At 38.7% G+C, this 20,569-nt stretch overlaps 1 protein-coding gene across 1 annotated transcript in view; it reads right to left on the bottom strand.

Annotated features, from left to right (window-relative positions):
* The window catches only part of LOC127573395 (centriolar coiled-coil protein of 110 kDa-like), a 54,774-nt gene that overhangs the window by 6,556 nt on the left and 27,649 nt on the right, over window positions 1-20,569 (bottom strand). Inside the window, 10 exon segments of the mRNA XM_052021579.1 lie at window positions 2,125-2,184; window positions 2,267-2,335; window positions 2,544-2,623; window positions 3,489-3,605; window positions 3,693-3,794; window positions 4,089-4,205; window positions 7,942-8,054; window positions 11,416-11,494; window positions 11,496-11,576; window positions 13,689-13,816. Coding sequence (XP_051877539.1) covers window positions 2,125-2,184; window positions 2,267-2,335; window positions 2,544-2,623; window positions 3,489-3,605; window positions 3,693-3,794; window positions 4,089-4,205; window positions 7,942-8,054; window positions 11,416-11,494; window positions 11,496-11,576; window positions 13,689-13,816 — 946 coding nt within the window.

The following is a 20,569-nucleotide window of genomic DNA, read 5'->3' as shown; positions in this document are numbered from 1 at the left end:
AACACACTTTTAATTATGTTATACAGTGGTACAATAAATTTTCCAGTGCATCCAGTGAGTTTAAAGGGGTACAGAATGCAGTAACCAGTGGTCACCCCCTGCAAATTTAAGGGGATGCAGGAAACTGAAGTGGGGGGGTGGGAGGGGAAGGTGGTGGTGCACAAGTTGTGAGTCATCCTAAGCAGTAGTAGCATGGACCGATCCAGAGGCTATGAAGCTTAAGTAAATACAACCTATACCTCGATGGGCAAAACAGTTAATGCACACATTATGAAAGAGGTCTAAGATAGCAATAGGGATGAACAATTTGGTTGTCGGTCCTTTGGTGAGTAAAGCTTGATTGTTCTGTGAAATAAATAAGCAATCATCTTCAGACTAGCAAGGTTGGAATTTGCATGTTGCACTACTGTTCATGTCTTTTAGGGAAGTCGTACAGAAGAATAAAACAATGTAGAGAACTAAAAATGGACACAAAATGAGGAGATGAATTTCCCCATGTGCTGTGTCAGAAATGTGCACAAAATTGCTCTAGGTAAATTCAATTTTTAACTGCATATCACTGGTTTATTTTTAAAAACCAAATATTTAGACCAGTGTCTTCTACAAAATAATTTCAAGTGCCTGTGAAACTTCTTAATATCTGGATCATTGTTGCTAATAACTCGAGCAGTTTTTGCAATTACTTTCACAGCCATTGAGGTATTTATTCTGGCAGAGACTGTAGTACCGATGCTGGTAATTGGCAGGTATCAATGAGTTTGTCCTTAGTAAAGCACTACAACATCACACATCATTTCCCACCAAGGTTAAAGTACGAGAATTATGCCCCAAACATGCAAGAGGAACATGGTCCATTGACAGAACTTCTCTTCTTTCTTGCTCTTCTGACCATTTCTCTTACTGCAACAGGGCTCTTTAGATCTCTTTCAGCTGTTTAAAGTGTGTTCAGCTTCAGTGGCTGCAGCTGGAGCAAGAGCAGCATGGGAATCCAGTTGCCTTGAAACTGGAACCAGGCCTGTACTCAGCATTACAGGGTACTGGTCATTGTTGACAATCGACTTGTTAAAGAATCTGAGCTCTCTGGATTTGGGTAGATAGATAGGAACAGAGGCATGGACTTTCTCAATAATTTGGCTGAGAGAGTTAAACATTACAGATGGCTGGCTATCTGAAAATAAAACCCAAGAGGCAGAATGCTCCTTTACTGCAATATACCATTGCAGCCAAATTTGACAAAGTAGATTAATCAATAAAGTTGGAGTTATGTCTTCAGATGAAAATTTCAATCCCTACAGATATTTTGATCACTTTAGGATAGGAAATGAAGGGAATTAATTTATATGCATGTTGCAATTTGACCTTACTTCCTATTACATTCATCCTTTGGCAACTTGATTTAAAACACAACTTCATGTAGAGCTGGATAATAAAAGCGTAAGTGAAGAAAAAGATACAGCTGATCTAGGTACTACAGACCTAAAATGATAATTAAAAGATACTTTGATAGCAGAATGTAATATTTAATTCACAAAAAAATGCATTTAGATTACTACTATCACATGCTCAGGATAGCTCAGTGCTTCATAGGCAATGGATCTCTCTGTAGCAATGCCATGGTTCTTTTGTATGCTAAACAGCAGTCAATATGCTAAGCCCACCAATAAAATGACCAACCAGCTAATCTCTTGACGGAGAAATGAATGCAAGCTTGGATGCTCCACGAAAGCATGCTAAATTGTCAGCCTCCATTACATGAAACAATTATGGAATGAAGAGTGAACCCACACCTTTTGGCTGAGAGGCAACTAAGATCTGGACTAACACTCTTTCATTTCTAAACTTTAAACTTGGAATAGGTCTAGAACCAAATAAGGAACCAAGATTTCAGAGCTGTATTTTAAGTAAATCTGTGAAAAAAGTAGATACTGCATGACTTAAAGTACTGACAAAGAAATTCAGCATTTTTACATAAATAGGGATGCCTACCATTTAACATACAAATCCATTAGTAATCAAGTTCCAATAAGAACTACCTAACCATCCAGAACAGTATTTTCGTTAATTTTGATCTGTGAAACAAAAGTTTAAGCGAAAATCAACTAAAATGTATCCATTCTGCCTTACCCTTGTCTGTGTAGTAGTCTTTGAGCTGGGGCATTCTGCCCCTGACTTGGTTGAAGAATTCTGCAAATGAGCAATAGTACAAATGAGTGATTTTATTTTATACAACAAAATAGCTTTTCTAGTAATCTACTTCTCTTCATACCTGGTTTCACATGAAGCCTTTTGTTTCGCTTGTGACTTTTGTTTACTAGTTATTCCCACTTCAGCAGCCCTTGAAGATACAAGACAAAACTGATCAAATTCTGACAAGATAAAACCAAGTCTCCAAATGCAGTGCCATGTGTTTATCTTCAAATCGGGCTTTGTTGGCAAAAGTACCGGCATGTTTTTCCACCAACTCCTCAGGAATACAAAAGTTTCACTGTAACAGTTTAGAATTATATACACAATTACACATGCACTGCAATACTGCCACTTACTTAATTTGCCTTTTTCTGTCTAAAGATTTCTGCGTTGCAACTGAAAGGGCTATTCTTTCTTTAGGACTCTTCCATTTCTCCTAAGGAGAAAAAGGAAAAAAAGTCAAAGAATGAGGGACACAAAAAGTAAAATGAATCAAGTAAAAGGTACTTATAAAGCATGCTAACCACCCACCTTTGCTTTATTTTAATGGCTCAGAGTTCCAGACATTGTACATCTCCACTGCTGCCTCAAGTCATTTTCAGCTGAAACTGTCATCCGGGGCTTTGTTACCTCTAGATCTGACCATTCAAATGAAGTCATGGCTGGCTTCCCTCATTCTATTCAGCAGTGTCATCAAAAATTCCATTTCCCATGTCATAATTTGCATTGTCCATTCACACACTGTCCATAGGCTTATTGAACCAGCAACTAATTTTAAAATTCTCACTTATCAAATGCCTCTATTGTCTCATGCTCCCCACCAACCCCCCCCCCCCCCCCACCCCACCCATCCTTCTCTAATCTCCTTCATCCTGATTTATAATTTGGGATACCTGCACTAATCCAATTCCGGTCTCCAAATCCTGGACTTTAGTCAGTTCAGCACTTGTGGCTGTGCCTTCAGGTACCAAGTGTTAAGCATTGGATTTCCCTCTCGGTAGAGCAAACCCATCACTCAATTTCTCTAGTCTTATTCCCTGTGACATATCATTTTATTCTCTCACATGCCTACAAATTTCCTGTTACAAATCCTCACAATAGTATCTGCATTAAAGACTTTAATGAGGACTTTACTGCTTTTCTTACTCTAGTTGCTATCAATCTATCTTTTGTTTAAAAGAAGTTCATATCAGGGAAATGATATGCTTGGAAATACAATGAAATGTTTCAAGTTATATGTTAACATAACAACAAATTAACATGCATAAATTCATACTTCACTGAATCACAGAAAAATTTACCATTTGCCTCAGTTGTTTTTCTTTGCGAATTTCCCGATCTTGAGATAATATCTGCATTCTCTCATTAGGATTTAATACAAAGAAGATGTCATGTATCTCATAAAGTGCAGCTCGCAACTGGGGAGAAAAAAAGAAATCAGAATAGTCACTCCTGTTCTTTGCACAAGCTTATTCCTTTCACTTGTAACCAATTTGGTTAAATACCTGAGCAACAACTCTTTCCTGCAGCGAAATATCTTGTGATGAAACTGCACCTCTCTTCAAGGGCGTTTCTGTCTGCAAGTTATTTATAAATTCCATGGTATCCTTCAACAAATAAACAGTTACACAAAACTTTTAAATAATCACCATCATCAGAAATTCAACAGTAAAAAGTTTGATGTGCAAGAAATTGTTTTAAAAATAAAAGTTTTATCCCAACTGTATTTGAAAACCTCAGAAGGGAATTTGATTTTACAACTATGGGAAAGAGTAGGGACGGGGGATAAATTTGACAAATCTTAAGGGCAGGGACAGACATGATAAATCAAACTATGATTTCTTTGAGTATGGGGTTTCTTATCTGCAATCCAAAGATTGTGCAAGTTTTAAATTTCTTACTTTTACAGTCTGCTGAAGCTGTTTTAGTTTCACTGTTTTCATCAGTCTGCGGGTTAGAAATCCTTTTGCCAGAGCTGTAATCTTATTAAATTTGTGTTGGCTTTCTGGTGTATTCATCTGAAAGACATTTATTTCATATGAATGGCACCACAACTCAAATATCAAGTTTCTCAAATAACTGTTTTTCATTTGCTCTAAAGAAAATTATAGCCACACATAGCCTTTCCTCACAAAGCAATCATTACTAAATTTTGACACAAGAGATTCAGTTGCTGGAATCTGGAGCAATACACACAAAAGATTCTAGATATCTGTCCTCTTTCTTTCCAGTCTTGGTGAAGGGTCTCAGCCCGAAACATCGACTGTATATTTCCCTCCATAGATGCTGCCTGAGCTGCTGAGTTCCTCCGGCATTTTGTGTGCGTCGCATCACTAAATTTTGATCGCTATTGATGGTTTTTCCTGTCTGTAGATTTGTTGACCAAAAGGCACAGCTGGCAATGAAAATTTACTAACTATTGAAGGTAAATGGTCATACCCAGATAGTCCAGATTTGCCATTAACATACAAACTCCCGTTTCAGAATCAAGCTCCATAAAACATGTGAAGTTTATATTTTTGGACTGGTGCACATAGCCCAGGTTATTTTTATATGAAGTGCATGTGTGTGCATGTGTGCACCTGCACGTGATCTCAACATCATCTCCCAACTACGTGAAAGAGAGATCAGACAAACTGATAAAAAGGTGAAACTTAATACCAAGCTGCCCAAAACATGGCACGTTTGAATACATTAGAATAATCCACTGTGGAGAGATGAGGGTCCTAAATTAGAATTTTAAATGTCTCACTCCAGTTTTGGGAATCATTTGAATTTAAACTCTGCAGACTTGATTTTCCAAGCTAAATGGAAGCAGGAGTTGGAAAATCCATCAGGAGTGGCAGTGAGCCAGTATCTTCCCTACCACTGATGTTCAGCATGCAGGTCTATGGTTACCAGGCTTTTCCTGCTGCCTTTCTTGACAAGGGGGAATACTTTTGCTGTCCTCCAGTCATCTGGTACCTCCTTTGTGTCCAGTGAAGATTTAAAAGTCTCAACCTGAGCCCCAGCAATTTCTTCCCTTGCCTCCTGTAGCAGCCTGGGGAAAAAAGTCCTATCCGGTCCTGGGGACTCATTCACCTTTAAGAGCACAAAGGCATCAAGTACCTCCTCTTTACTAATGGAGACCTGCACTGGACTTCCACATACCCCTTCAGTGAATTCTCCAACTACAAAAATCACTTCCATTGTGAACACAAATGAAAAGTATTCAGTTAGGACCACACCTATATCTTCTGGCTCCACACATATTTTGCTAATGTCATTCCTTATGATTGCGTTTAACGAATCTGTCAATTAAAAGTTAACTTTTAAAACTAACAGGATAGATAAAGAGTGATCCATGAATGTGGTGTCCTTTATATTTTCAAAAAGCATTTAGTAAGGGTGTTGAACAAGAGATTACAATAAAAAAAATGGGGCTCATACAGTTAGGAGTTATATATGAACGTGGATTGAGAAGCAATGGACAGAAAACAGGGAATAAACTTGTTTGCATTCATAAACGTTAAATAATGGGGTGCTGCAAGGATCGTGAGCTAGGTTAGAAAGTAAACTGTAAAAGGCAGAGCATAGTTACAGAAAGATTAAGTGAATGGATAAGATGGAATGAATAATGCAAAGAAAGTTTTCTGCCTTGAAGTAGAAAATCAGATTTTTTTTTAAAAAGTGAGACACTCAGGAATCATTGATATCAGGGATCTTAGTGTCCATGGATATGAATCAGAGTTAACGTGCAGGTACAGAATCAACTGGGAATTTGAATGTAAAGTTAACTTAAATAACAAAAGGGATTACACCTGAAGTACTGCATATAGTTTTGGTCACCTTAACTAAGAATATATTCTTGTTCATAAGGACAATAATAAAGGTTGATTTCTGGGATGAGGAGATTGCCCCACAAGGAGATTCAGTAGGCCAACAGTCCCTAAATTTTGTATAACGATGGATAATCTTGCAAATTGATATAAATCCCATGCAAGCACTTAAATGGATTCAGAGGGTAGATGATGGGAAGATGTTTCCACTTGTTAGAAAATATAGGTTCAGCAATTATGGATTGAGATGAGGAGAAAAAAATCACCCAAAGGATCAAGAATTATTGGAGCTACCACCCCAAAAGGGTATGAACGTTTGCTCATTGAATACAGTCACGACAGGAACCAGATTTTTGTGCTCCAAGGGAATAAAGGGACTGTGCAGAATAAGAGTTGAAGAAAACGGTCAGCCTGTGTGCCACAGAGGTTAGTGCTGGGGCGGGGTAGAATATGGGACCTTGGCTGTTCATTATTTATATAAATGATTTGGATGTGAATGTGCAAGGCATGGTTAGTAAGTTTGTGGATGATACTAAAATAGGTGGTATTCTAGAAAGTGAAGAATGTTATCGATAATTACAAGGTAAACTTGGTGAGCTAGATAAATGGCTTTCAATTCAGACAAGTGTGAAGTGTGGAACTTTGGCAAGTCAAACCAGGGTAGGACTTGTACAGTGAATGGCCAGACCTGGGGAGTGTTGTGAAACAGAGGGACCTAGGTGTAGTTCGCTGAAAGCAGCATCACAGATAGACAGGGTGGTGAAGGCAGCATTTTGTATGCCGGCCTCCGTCAGTCAGGGCATTGAGTATAGGAGTTAGGACATTATGTTACATTTGTACAAGATGTTGGTGACACCGCACATGGAGTATTGTGTACAGTTTTGGTTGCCTTGTTACAGGAAAGACATCAAACTGGAAAGAGTGCAGAGAAGATTTACAAGGATGCTGCCAGGACTTGAGGGCTTGAGTTATAGGGACAGGTTGATCAGGCAAGGACTTGGAACATAGAGGGGTGACCTTATAGAGGTGTATAAAATCACAAGGGGCATAGATAGGGCGAATGGACAATCTTTTCCCAGACCAGGGAAACAAAAACTAGGAGGCCATAGGTTTAAGGCGAGAGGTGTAAGATTTAAAAGGGACCCAAGAGGAAACTTCTTCATGCAGAGGGTGGTGCGTATAAGGAATGAGCTGCCAGAGATTGTGGTAGAGGATGATACAAAAACAACATCCAAATGTTTTTTTTTTGAATAAGTACATGGATAGAAGGGGTTTAGAGGGATATGGGCCAAACATGGGCAAATAGGAGTAGCTTGGTGGGCACCATGGTCAGCATGGACAAGTTGGGCTGAAGGGCCTGTTTCCATGCTGTATTACTCTATGACATTTTATCATATAGTGAGGAGACTTGAAGTGACAAATGGCTTAATCCTCCTAGATTTTATCCTCTTGTTACATGTCATATTACTCTCTCTTTTGCACATACTTAAACTGGTATATTCTGCACCAAAAAATTAGGAATATGTACAGTTTACTTTTAGAACTTGCATGGTCAACAAAACAACAACTTGTTAAATTTTGTAAACTACAAGTAAAAAGTACTAGTTCTTATGTTCTCATGCTCTTCAGTCTCAATGAAAACTTAATTTCTGCTGAAGGTTATAATCTTTTGCTAAACAGAGATTAAGCACGGCATTTAGTATCTGCAAGTTAAAATCTGCAAATTATTCCCTTCATTTATATACTAAAATGTTTTATTTGCTTGGAATATTTGCGTACATCCAAATTGCTTTAAGTGAGATTTGACTGTTAATCATAAAAGATACTGGAGATACCAAGAACAACTTGAATGTAATAAGCTTACTGACCCTCTCACTGTATTTCCAAATTCTAGAAATACAACCCAATGACAGTGAACTATTTAGTTTCTTCTCACCTGTGACCACCTACTCCTCAGCCTGCCAACGAAACTGGAAGACTGGACTTCATCATCCCTAACTCCCCATCGATTGAATGAAGAGTCAGGGCTTATTGAATTGCTGGTGAGCACTGGAAAAAAAAAGTTAGCATATAATACAATACAAAATATTGGGGAAAGGAAAAGTATAACAGTCACCACGTCACTGCACACCCACCATATCATGGTTTTCACATACTATCAACTTATAGGAAAATCTTTCAAAAGTCAAGATTGGACAAATAAAAATGATAACTACTTTTCCAAAGTCTAGGGTCCTATGCATTCGGGGGATCCCATGATAAAGCTTGAATCAAGTCAATTTCTTCCAAAGCTCAAGCATAATTACGCATTCAAATAAGTTACTGAAGAATTTTTGCCTTAAATTAACAGAAATTGGCAGAACAAGAACGCAATGTGTATAAAAATATTATTTTTCAAATATTTTGAACATTATAGAGGAAAAAAACATTTCGCAGCTTTCAATTCCAAAGTGTTCTGCTGTTTACAAATCATTTAAATATAGTACACCCTGGTATTACAGAGGGGCTGTGTTCCTAGAAAACTTTCTACATTGTGGAAATTCCATTAATGCGAACCTGGGCAAAAAATGACAACATTTGTTGTTTCTTTTGCATATTGTTTATTTGATTCCACTCTCCCCTCTCCGCCCCCCCCCCCCCCCCCCCCCCCCCCCCCCCCCCCCCCCCCACACATAAACTCTTTAAGAACAAATTTTTATTCCATATCTCAGATTTTTTGGTAGTGGTTTGTGAATTCCAAAGGTAAACTTCCATTACCCAAACTGCTGTAACACAAGGATACAATGTATTGTCTATTTTGTAGGCAGACACACTGTCCACTCAACATACTACTGAAATGCAACAAAGAGTACAAGAGTGACTATTTACTTTGTTTTAAAACAGGAAATGCAGTGAGCAGAGAGGCAGAAGACAGTAGAACTGAAGATGATTAACCAAGTCCTTGTTATTCACTGACTTATCCACAGATCAGCATATTCGCGAGGTCAATCCGTGTATTATTGGGAGTATTAGTAAATTTTTTGCATTCCTCCAGAGCCTTTTCCTGTGGGATACAGCAAATCCTGTTGGCTGTGAGATGGATTGCATTTTATGTCTTTTGCTGGCAAGTAGTGAAATATCAAATGGTTGATGTGCGGCTGGAGCCAGGGTTGGGAGCACTGAGGGGAAGGAACATGGGTAAGTTTGTGGCCAATGCCTGGGTCTGGAGTGCTTTTGTGACAAGCTGAAACTTGCAGAGAAGTTGTTACATCTATGGAGAGGCCAACCACTATGTCATTACAGCCTCAGTGTCCCTGCCAGTGGCCTTAGTGATATCTACAATATTCTGTTATCCATGTACTTATTCCTTATGAATAAACAAGAACTTGGTGTAGCTGCAAGGAAAGAAGAGGTCACAGAAGGGAACTGAATACAAAGCTGTGAAACAAAATCATGGCACTGCTTTACCATGAGCCTGGCATGTCAGCAAGCACAGGAATGAGAGGTGATCAAAGTTTGGTGTAAGTTAAGTTGAGAGGAGTTTTGGATAACCTCAGGCTTGTAGAAAGTAAGAGGTGGTGGTCAGCCAAGCATACATCGGAAGACAAATATGTCTGGAAGAAATAAGGCAGAGGCAGAGTTGGGCAATAATAAAAGTGGTAAGGACTAAAGTTCAACTCAGGGTGAAACATACACTAAGGTGGTGAACAATCTAGCTCAGTTCCAGAAAATGACAAAGAAGAGGATGTCAGTTCAATCCTGACCTCCTGACTCTGCATGTAGTTTGCACGTTCTTCCTGTGACCGCATTGGTTTACCCTTGAAATCGTAGCAAGGACCCAAGGTACTAGCTTAAGTCTATCAATACATAGTTGAAGGAGATTTCTGTTCATCAAGTACCAAATGTTGGAAAAACTCTGTGCTAATTAAGAGATAGTGGAGGGATCAAAAGAGGTAATGTATCTTTATCTAAGCATCACATCAGTGTAGATGCAGAAACTGGTGTTATTGCAAAAGGGACCAGGGATACATCAGAGTCTGCTGTGTGGGAGCATGAATGAGGCCTTTGCTGAGATAATAACTAGAGGAATGAGAAAGCAACTTGAAGAGTACAGTCCAACCCAGATGAAAAATGTTGTATATTGGAAGACATTGTTGAAGTCACCCTTGTTAAAGACTGCAAAAAGAAATTAGAGGACAGCACAGTGGTGCAGGCCAATAGAACTGCTGCCTCACAGCTCCAGCCATCTGGGTGGAGTTTGCACATTCTTCCTGTGACTGCATGCTTCGGTTTCCTCCCTAAAGACATGCAGGTTGGTACGTTAACTGGCCACTGTAAATTGTAAATTGACCTCATGTGTACAAGGTGTGATATGAGGGCAGTTGATGGGAAAGTATGGGAGGATAAAATAGGATTAATGTAAGCAGGTTCTTGATGGATGGCATGGACCTGGTGAGCCAAATGGCCCATTTCATGCTATGTGACTATAGGATAAGGAGGTGTAGGTCATATTTTGTCTTGGTCATAAAGGATCAGAACAGTTGTTACAGTGGTGGAAAGGAATGCTTATTAAAAGTGATTCAAACAAGTTTCAGAAAATACAAGAATGAATTAGGAGGGTAGAACACATTCAATGCCTTTGTAGATGACATGATAGTTGATGATGGAGGGGTTGTTTGAAAGAATGCCAGTCAAAGTACTTTCTTTTTGGGAGGAGAAGAGTGATAACCATAGGTATGGGGAAAAGATATGGTTAACAACAGTTGATGTAAAGACCAGGAAGAGTAGCTGGACAGACAGTTTTGAAAGACCAGGGTTAAAAGGAACAGGAATCTGGACTCATGGAGAAAATATGCTTTATTTTCAGTTCCAAAACAGGTGGGCTATGGGAATGTTATAAATAAATTTAACCGTCCTCAAGGAAGGGAAGGGCACAGTGGAAGTAGCTGAATGGATGATTTTAATCTTGATGACAACTCTTTGCACTTCTTGGTGGTGATGAGAGGACTAGTATCTCATTTAAATGATACAACATGCTGCCAGTATTACACTGAATATCAGCCACACTAGGCTATATATTTCTAGTCTTTGGAGTTTTCTGACTCATAGGTTAAAAGTGTTAGTAACCGAGTCAAGTAAAATTTCAAAGAAATTATAATATTGACATTCACTTACTGTGCTAACATAATTGACAATTTGATGTCATTTTTGCTCTAATACAAGATTGTTTAACAATTAAAATTGAGCAAGACATATAGAAATTAATAGTGCTTAAATAGATCAGATGACTTGATTTTAAACTTTAATGTAGGGGAAACAAAGTATTAAAAAGTTGCACAACTACGCCAAGATTCATGTAACAAACATGCTGTTAAAATTTCAGGGAGAAAGAAACTGGTCTCTTGAAATCCTAATTACTGGTAAAACTTACCAGAATGACTGCCATCCACTCTATTGATCAAGGAAGACACGAGATAGTTTCCATTTATTCTCTTCCAATCTAAAGAGGTTTCCTTTACTTGAACAACTTTCAGATGATTCCCTCAGAAAATTTGTTTGCTCTCTCAGTCGCCTTTCTTGTTCTTCTATTTCCTAAAAATGAAGAAAGTCAATCAACAATACAAAGTATTTTTCTCTTCTAAAATTAACCAAAAGTGAAGCAATTTGAAGGTCTTCAACTAGAAACATTAACACATTCTCTCTCTGCATATGCTACCTAATAATTTATGGACATGTTTTGTTATTATCTTTAATACAGTTTTAAACTATGACCAAACCAGCCACAATGAGTCTTTCTCCTGCAAAAACAGAAGTCTTTAAATACTCCAGAATTAATAACAGCCAGCCAGTTTTCCAGATTATTTATCACCTCACCAGAACTCCCAACTTGGAATTAGATACAAAAATTGAGGGTCCAAAATCTACATTGGTGTTGATGAACATTCAGTTTGATTAAGTTTTAACATTTAATACATTGTGATAAGGACATGGACTAATATTTCTAATAAGAAAAGGCCTAAGTTTCCTTGCAATGTAATGAGAATATAAATGCAGCATGCTTCCAAAACAGCTTCAGAACAAAAACATATTCCAGACACTTGTTTGTCAAATTTGGCCGTCATGAGACAAAAGATCTTGTGCATGATGAAGATTTTTTAAAAAAGCATTATGTGCCAGTTTCACAATTTCTTTGGCCAGAAGGTTAACGTAGATCATCAGTAACATTGGGTGGATGGTGAAGGGAGAGTAAAAGAACATCTATTAGGGGGTGGGAGGTAATTTTGTGAACAGTATGCAATTATGTCTGCTATAATAGCCATCAAGACAAAGGTTTTGTGAGAAATTAATGAAGACAAAAGCTGGCTGTAACATACTTTCTTAAAACATTCTAAAATTATCAATTTCTGCTTCTTCCTAGGTAATTGGCATGAAAACCCAGGTGATATTTCTCAGCTGTGTCCTTTGTGAAATGGAGAGTGAAGAAAAAGATGCAGCTGAGAAACTTCACCAACATTACCATGTCATTCATCTGTGAAATAAAGGAAGTTACATTAGAATACTCAAGGGAAAGTCACATGGCCCCCTTGATATGCCAATGATCACCATGTGGCATGGAACCTTGTTACACGGTCAACTTGCCAAATGGAAGTTCAGGAGTTCAACAGGCTTGCTACTGATCAAAAAGTCACACAGGTTGCAGCTGAAATCCAGTTAAGTATAGCAGGCAGTCATTAGACAGGATGGTCCAATGTTAGCTGACTTTGTGGCATATTTCTGTAGCTAGTTTATGGAACTAGGGCTTTGATTATCAGCTTGCGAATCAAAATATTTTAATAATGGGCAAAAGGTGTGTTCTAAAACATAGATGTTAGGGCAGAAATAAAACACTGTCAGAACTCAGCAGGCCAAGCTGCCTCTCTGGAGGCAAAAGGTGTAAAATCGACCTTTAGAGTCTCAACCAAAAATGTCGACTTACACCTTTTGTCTCCAGAGATGCTGCTTGACCCGCTGAATTTTTCCAGCATTTATTTTATTCCAGATTCCAGCATCTGTAATCTCTTCTGTCTTCATAGGTTTTAGGGCAGTTTACTTACAGGAATAACTGAAGATGCTGAAGCAAAAACAATATCTAAGGCAACTACTTAAAATTGTGTAGACTATTATTCTCATAATCCAAGAATGAAGAACTTGGAAATATGCAGAAGCTGAAACAAAAACAAAGTTATAAGAGAAAACAAAAGCAGCCATTGTCTCTCTTCCTAGAACAAAAAAAAATTCAATTCAGAACAATAAGACATTCAAATATTACTTTTTCTGTGATCATCAAAACTTCCTAATGTTCAAATCTGGAAAAATTAAAACTAAGATATGAAAAATTTGTTCAGAGATAAAACATGAATCGCAAAGCGACAGTTACACAACGTAGAGAAAAAGAAATAAAGTAGGGCAAGATTAAAGTAGGCCATGTACCATATAAAGGTTTCAACTTTTTTCAGTAATGTCCTCTCTGTAATATAGCTTTCAGTTTCAGAAATACATATTCTGCAATGCTCATGTTTAACAAAGTGCTATCCATCGAGGCCTGGCATTAAACAATGGAAATACTAATTGCCAACATTTAACAATGAGTGTTTTTTTAAAAATGTTTATGGAATAACACTTAAAAGGTAAATCTCACTCAAATGTATGAAGTGCTCCCCCTACCCTTCGCAGTTTCTCCTGCTCCTTCTCTTGTTCAGCTATTAGCATAGAGAGTTGCAAGGTATGTTGTTCTTCTAGTTGCTTTCGCATTTCTACAAAAGCCATCATCTGTTTTGTGATAAGCTCTTCATCTGAAAGATTAAAAAAAGAACAGGGTTTAGCATTCAATTTTTTAAAAATTACTTATAAGAGGGGAAAACTTCAGCCAGCCAGGGTAAACATGACTGGGCAGTTCTCCTATTCATCAAGCCTGTTGATCTTGCTCCAAGTAACACACTGATCTTATGCATGTAGTTTGCATTTACATCACCGCCATTCCAGAACCAAGAACACCTCAACTTTATTCACAGCTAGGTGATCTCGCAATCAACAGATCAGATCCAACCTGCACATGACCACATCTAGTAGTCCACATCTAGTAGTGAATAGCAGTGGACAAATAAATATCTAATGGGGGAAGGAAGAATTCCACATCCTTAATGATAGCAAGGCCAGTATGCAAGCATTAAAGGCTAAAGCATTTGCAACCATATTCAGCTAAAAGTGCTGAACCCATGATCCTTATCACCTTCCTCCTGATATCCCCACCATCACCAAAGCCAGTATCCACCCACCTCGATTCACTCCATTTGATAACAAATGGCTGAGTTACATCCTTCCAGCTGCACTCTAGAATTAACTGTTCGAAGATAGTTACAACACTGGCATCTATCTAACAATATGAAAAATTGTCCAGGTACATCTCATTCACAGAAAGAAGAAAAAAAACACTCAAAATAGAAAAGGAGCAATTAGGATGCCATTGAGAACCTCAAGTTCATTCATCTGGAACATCCAGAGGTCCAGTATAATCATCATAAAGAGTACATCACCTCCCAAATTACCACCTAGCAGCTCCAATAAGCACAACTCCTGCAACATGTGGCCGAGTCTGTGGATCCTACATTGCACACTCAGCCACCTCAGAAGCCAAAGAGTTCGAAGCAAGTCATCCTCAACCAAAAGGAACTGCCTAAAAGACAGAACAGGGTAGCAAATTGATTTTATGCACATAATTTGCATCTACCTATCCTCTACTTTTTTCTGGAGAAAATAATCTGCTTTTATTAGAAGATGCTGTTATATCTACTTTAACAGTTTTCAAAATAAATTGAGTTTGCAGCACATAAGACAATTTGCTCAGTTATATTTCCCACCTTGTCTCTAACTCATTAGCTGAAGCAGCATTTTCAATAAATACTCTGGCTTAAATGCCATTACAGTTAAGTTTCCCTGAAGATTTTTTTGAAGGCTTTCGAGCCAAAACTTGCGATAACTGTAACTCAGTTTCATTGTGGTGCCATCTAGAGGGGATCTGAGGCTTGTGAGATTTGAACAGGACAATAAAACTTAAGGTATCCTTACCAAGTTGCACAGAGTCAAGTATAGGTGAGCCCCTGCATTACAACTGTTGGGGTTATGGAAATTCACCCTTACAGAATTCACAAATGACTACCCAAAAATTTGATACAAAGAATAAACTAACAATCTTTTCCCCATTTCACTTATTCAACCTGTGAAATTTTCTACCAAGGATGATAGAAGAGGTCAAGTCTTTGAAAACATTTCAGAAAGAGGCAGTAAAACACCTATAATCCAGCAGACTTGTGACTTTAGTGGGTCTGACTAGCAAATTTTCTGGATTATTAAATGTTATTTCTATTAATACCCCAAACACACTTTTAATTGACTTTTCTTTTAGATGTTACATAGCATTATAATAAATTTTCTAGAGCCCAGGCAAGTGGGAAGAGAGCCAAGCAAACATCACTTAGCCAGATGTGGAACCATTGGGATTTCTGAATCACTTCTGTATCATTAGATGGATCTCTAGATACAAAAGGTATTGTGAGGGAGAGGGTGATATGGTATAGACAAAGGGCAAGACTACAGCTTGAGATGGAGGATCAGCCCCAATCACACTGAACGGCAGAGAAGATTTGAAGGACTGAATGGCCCACTCCTGCTCCTAGTTTCTAGGTTTCTCTGTTGAGTAAATGGTTCATCTGGTAAATGGGATGGCATGCAAATGGGCCATTTTTGATATTCACTACTGAAGTCAAAACTGCAGATGCTGGAAACTGAAATAAAAATGTTGGGAAGATTCTGGAGGTCAGGCAGCATTTGTGGCAGAAGAAACAGAATGTTTCAAGTGGAAGAACCTTGGTCAGCATGGTTGGTGTTGTGCTTCTGGGGTTTTTTTCCCCTCAACTCATTCAGACAAGTGGAGAATATTTCTATCACTCTCCTGGTGTGCCCTGTTGATGGTAGAAATGCTTCAGGAGTCAGGTTGAGAGTCACCCACTGCAGGCTGCCCAGTCTCTAACCTGCACATACCCACACAGTTTATGTAGCTAGTCTCATTAGGTGTTTACTCAATGGTGGGGGGGGGGGGGGGGGGTGGGGCGGGTTAGGATGATATTTCAAAAGAAATTAGGGGAAAAGGGTAATATTTTATTTCTCCACAGCCTCCACCTATAAAAGTCTGCACCATAACCTAGCACATCTTGTTTCCTAATCCATTATTTATACTGGAGGACTTTTTAATCTGTTTAACAGAACAACATTAAATTTGTCTTTTAGAACACATCAGATTGCTTCTAAATCTAACAGCATGCAGCCTTGTTATATAATGGCAAAAAACACTTAGACCAGTCTGTCAAGTCCACCACTAACATACTATACAAGGAGTATCTGAAAACTCAACATTGCACAAGTTCATTTGACAATAAGTTTCTTTCAAAATTCCAAATTTGTTAAAAAGGGGAAGGGAAGCAAATTGAATTCAAGGTAAACAAATTCAATACAAAGAAATGCAACTTGCTTTCATTTTCATTAGCTTTGATCCATCATATATGTCAACCATGATTCCCAATTCTCACCAAGAGAAGCCCAAATAATGACAGAGCAAAGAATAAATCTGTTTGGTCATTCCTCAAATCAGAATTCTACATTTTCTTCCAAGTAACAGAATTAAGATTTCTTTATTAGTGATTTGTACATTGAAACACACAGTGAAATGCATCTTTTGCGTAGAGTGTTCTGGGGGCAGCCCACAGGTGTTGCCACACTTCTGGCACCAACATAGCATGCCAACAATTTCCTAACCCGTACATCTTTGGAATGTGGGAGGAAACTGGAGCACCCGGAGGAAACCAATGCAGACATGGGGAGAACGTACAAACTCCTTACAGACAGTGGCTGGAATTGAACCCAGGTCACTGGTGCTGTAATAGCGTTAACTGCTACACTACTGTGCCTGCCCATTTTAATACAATGATTAAACATTGATACATTGAAACATTGAAATTTAACCACTGACACAATGGTTACATTTTCTTTTGTACAGCTTATCTACAGGAATAGTGGGGGAAGAAAAAAATAGTGCTCCATAGTCCAATTACCTACTAAACTGCTGTGAGGTTCCGAACAGCTGCCTTGACGACTGCTTGCCTGGTGCCCTCTATCAGGAAATTGGTAAATTGACGTATTATTGTCACATGTACGAGGTACAGTGAAAAACTTGTCTTGCATTACCGTTCATACAGCTCAATTAATTACACAGTACATTGCGGTTAGTACAAGGTGAAACAGTAACAGAATGCTGAAATAAAATATTACAGTTACAGAGAAAGTGCAGTGCAGGTAGACAATAAGGTGTAAGGTCATAACGAGTTAGATTGTGAGGTCAAGTGTCCATCTTATCGCACTAGGGAACAGTTTAATAGTCTTATGACAGTGGGATACAAGCTGTCCTTGAGCCTGGTGGACTTTGTATCTTCTGTCGGATGGGGTGGAGGGGGGGACGAGAGAAGAGATAATGTCCAGGGTGGGTGGGGGTCTTTGATTATGCTGGCTGCTTTACCAAGAAGTGTAGACAGAATCCACGGAGGGGAGGTTGGTTTCCGTGAGGTGCTGAGCTGTGTCCACAACTCTCTGCAGTTTCTTGCGGTCACAGGCAGAGCAGCTGCCATACCAAGCCATAATGCATCCAGTTAGGATGCTTTTTATGGTGCATCGATAAAATGTGGCACAGGTAGAGACACTAAAAAACAAAGTCATTCACTACCCTGAAAAGAATAAATTTTTTTTTTGGGAGGCCCATTTATCCACTGGGCAGCTGAACAAGAAAGATACAGAAAGTTTCAGTTTCAAATCTTAGCTTACATCAGCTGCTATCATTTAACTCAGAGCAGAGTGGCAAATTAGTTTCTGCAGATCATCAGTTCTCTGGATAAATTCAGTCAATTCATTTCAGGAGTTTTAAGATAGAGAAGAGTGTATATATCAATGAAGATTTCCACTCCTGATAACAACAGTAGCCTCATATGGAAGAACCCAAACACGGAGATGTACATTTTGTTTAGCTTGGAATTATAACCACCATGGAGTGGGGAAAAAAAAAATCTGGCACCATATTATTTTGGACCAATTGACAATTTTAAGTAAAAACTGTGACACAATTCACAGCCTTGCAAAAAAAAATCCATTAACAAATTTGATGTCCTAACAAATGGAACAATAGGGAGGAAAATCATCATCTCGTTTCAGATGTTTGAAGAGGATAGATACAAAGGATCTTCATGGGAAATTAATTCAAATACACTTAATCAATTAATCACGCTAAGCCCCTTACCCAGTACTGGCTTAATAGCCAGATCTACTAAGCAACCTTAATTAGTCAAAAGTTAAAGCTATAGCCCTCAACCTTCTACTTCAAATAACAAAACAAAACATATTCAATGCCAGTTCCAATAAAGACCAAACAGTGAAGCACCAAAGAACAAATGTATTATACAGAGAGAGCCAGAGGTATGGCCTGACAGTAGATCTTGGAGCTTATCAAAAAATAAACCAAAGTAAGAATTCATCCCTTTTAGATAACATAATGACTCTTACTGGAACTCGCATTAATCCAGTAAGGCTATGCTGCTTTGTTTTATATCATATTAAAATAAACCACCGCTGAGTTCCAGCAGTTTATTTCTTGCTGCAGATTCCAGCATCTGCATTCTCATCTCTACAATTTATATATTGACCTGCACTTTCCTCTTAGCAGCAAAGAAACTATTTCACCATTTGCTTCTTACAGAACAGTGCAGATACTTTTGAGTGCTTGTCAGTGGGCAATTTCCATTGACCAAGTATCTGATTCAGTGTGGCACCCTCTACAGAGGATTTGTGACAAATGTCAGCAGGAAAGAGCAAGACTCCTCAGCCAATCCAACACTCCAAAGACATATGGGTTAGGAAGTGTGGGCATGCTACATTGGCGCCGGAAGCATGGCGACACTTGCGGGCTGCCCCAGAACACTCGATGCAAAAGTTGTATTTCACTGTGTAGTTTCAATGTACATGTGACTAATAAAGACATCTTATCTTAATGATTAGTCTTGTAAACTTTTGCTCACAAGACAATCCACCAATAGATATCAGTCTTGTAATTCTTTTCTGAACTGCTTCCAATGTATTAACAACCTTCCTTAAATAAGGAAACCAATACTGTAAACAGCACTCTAGATATGTTCTCACCAATGCTGTGTATAACTGAAGCACAATCTCTGTTCTTTTATATTTAATTTATAACAAATGGTAACCTTCTGTTAGCTTCCTAATTATTGCAGAACCTGCTGCTAGAATCTTGCAAAACATACACTAGGCCATCCAAATCCCTCTGCACTTCAGAGCTCTGCATTCTTTCCCCATTTAGATAACATTACAGCACAGGCCCTTCAGCTCATGATGTTGTGCAGAAATTTTATCCTGCTTTAAGATCTACCTAACTCTACCCTCCCACATAGCCCCCCCATTTTTCTATCATTCATGTGCCTATCTAAGAGTCTCTTAAATGTCCCTAATATATCTGCCTCCACCACCTCTACCGGCTGTACATTCCATGTACCCACCACTGTGCAAAAAAAAACTTACCTCTGACATCCCCCTTACACCTTCCTCCAATCACCTTAAAATTATGCCCCCTCACGTTAGCCAGTTCACCCTGGGAAAAGTCTCTGACGGTCCACTCGATCTATGCCTCTTATCTTGTACAGCTCTATCAAGTCACCTCTCATCCTCCTTCTCTCCAAAGAGAAAAGTCCTAGCTCACTCAACCTATCCTCATAAGACATGCTCTCCAATCCAGGCAGCATTCTGGTAAATCTCCTCTGCACCCTCTCTAAAGCTTCCACATTCTTCCTACAATGAGGCGACCAGAACTGAACACAATATTCCAAGTGTGGTTCTAACTAGAGTTTTTACAGAGCTGCAACATTACCTCACGGCTCTTGAACTCAATACCCCGACTAATTAAGGCCAACACACCATATGTCTTCTTAACAACCCTATCAACCTGCGCAGCAACCTTGAGGGATCTATGGACGTGGACCCCAAGATCCCTCTGTACCTCCACACTGCTAACATTCCACATTCTTCTTTCACGTCTTCCCACATTATAATCCATTTGCCAGATCTTTGCCCGCCTCATCTATAACTGCTCCATAGCCTCCTAACATGCTCTTTTACAACATACTTTCCTACTTACCTTTGTGTCATCAGCAAATTTACCAACGATACCTCTAATTCTTTCAACCAAGTCATTTAAATATATTGTAAAAAGTTGAGACTCCACCATTGATCCTTGTAAAACACCACTCATTACATCTTGCCAACCAGAAAAACGCCCACTTATGCCTATTCTCCATGTCCTGCAAGCTAGCCAGTCAGCAATCTATGTTATCTCTTATACCACGTGCTTTTATTTTCCACAATCACCTCGGATATGGCACCTAATCAAATGCCTTCCAGAAACCGGAGTATCATACATCTATCAGTTTCTCCTTCATTCA

Source organism: Pristis pectinata, chromosome 8 (assembly GCF_009764475.1).
Source record: "Pristis pectinata isolate sPriPec2 chromosome 8, sPriPec2.1.pri, whole genome shotgun sequence".
Classification (NCBI taxonomy): Eukaryota; Metazoa; Chordata; class Chondrichthyes; order Rhinopristiformes; family Pristidae; genus Pristis; species Pristis pectinata.
This window is presented reverse-complemented; position numbering and strand designations above follow the sequence as displayed.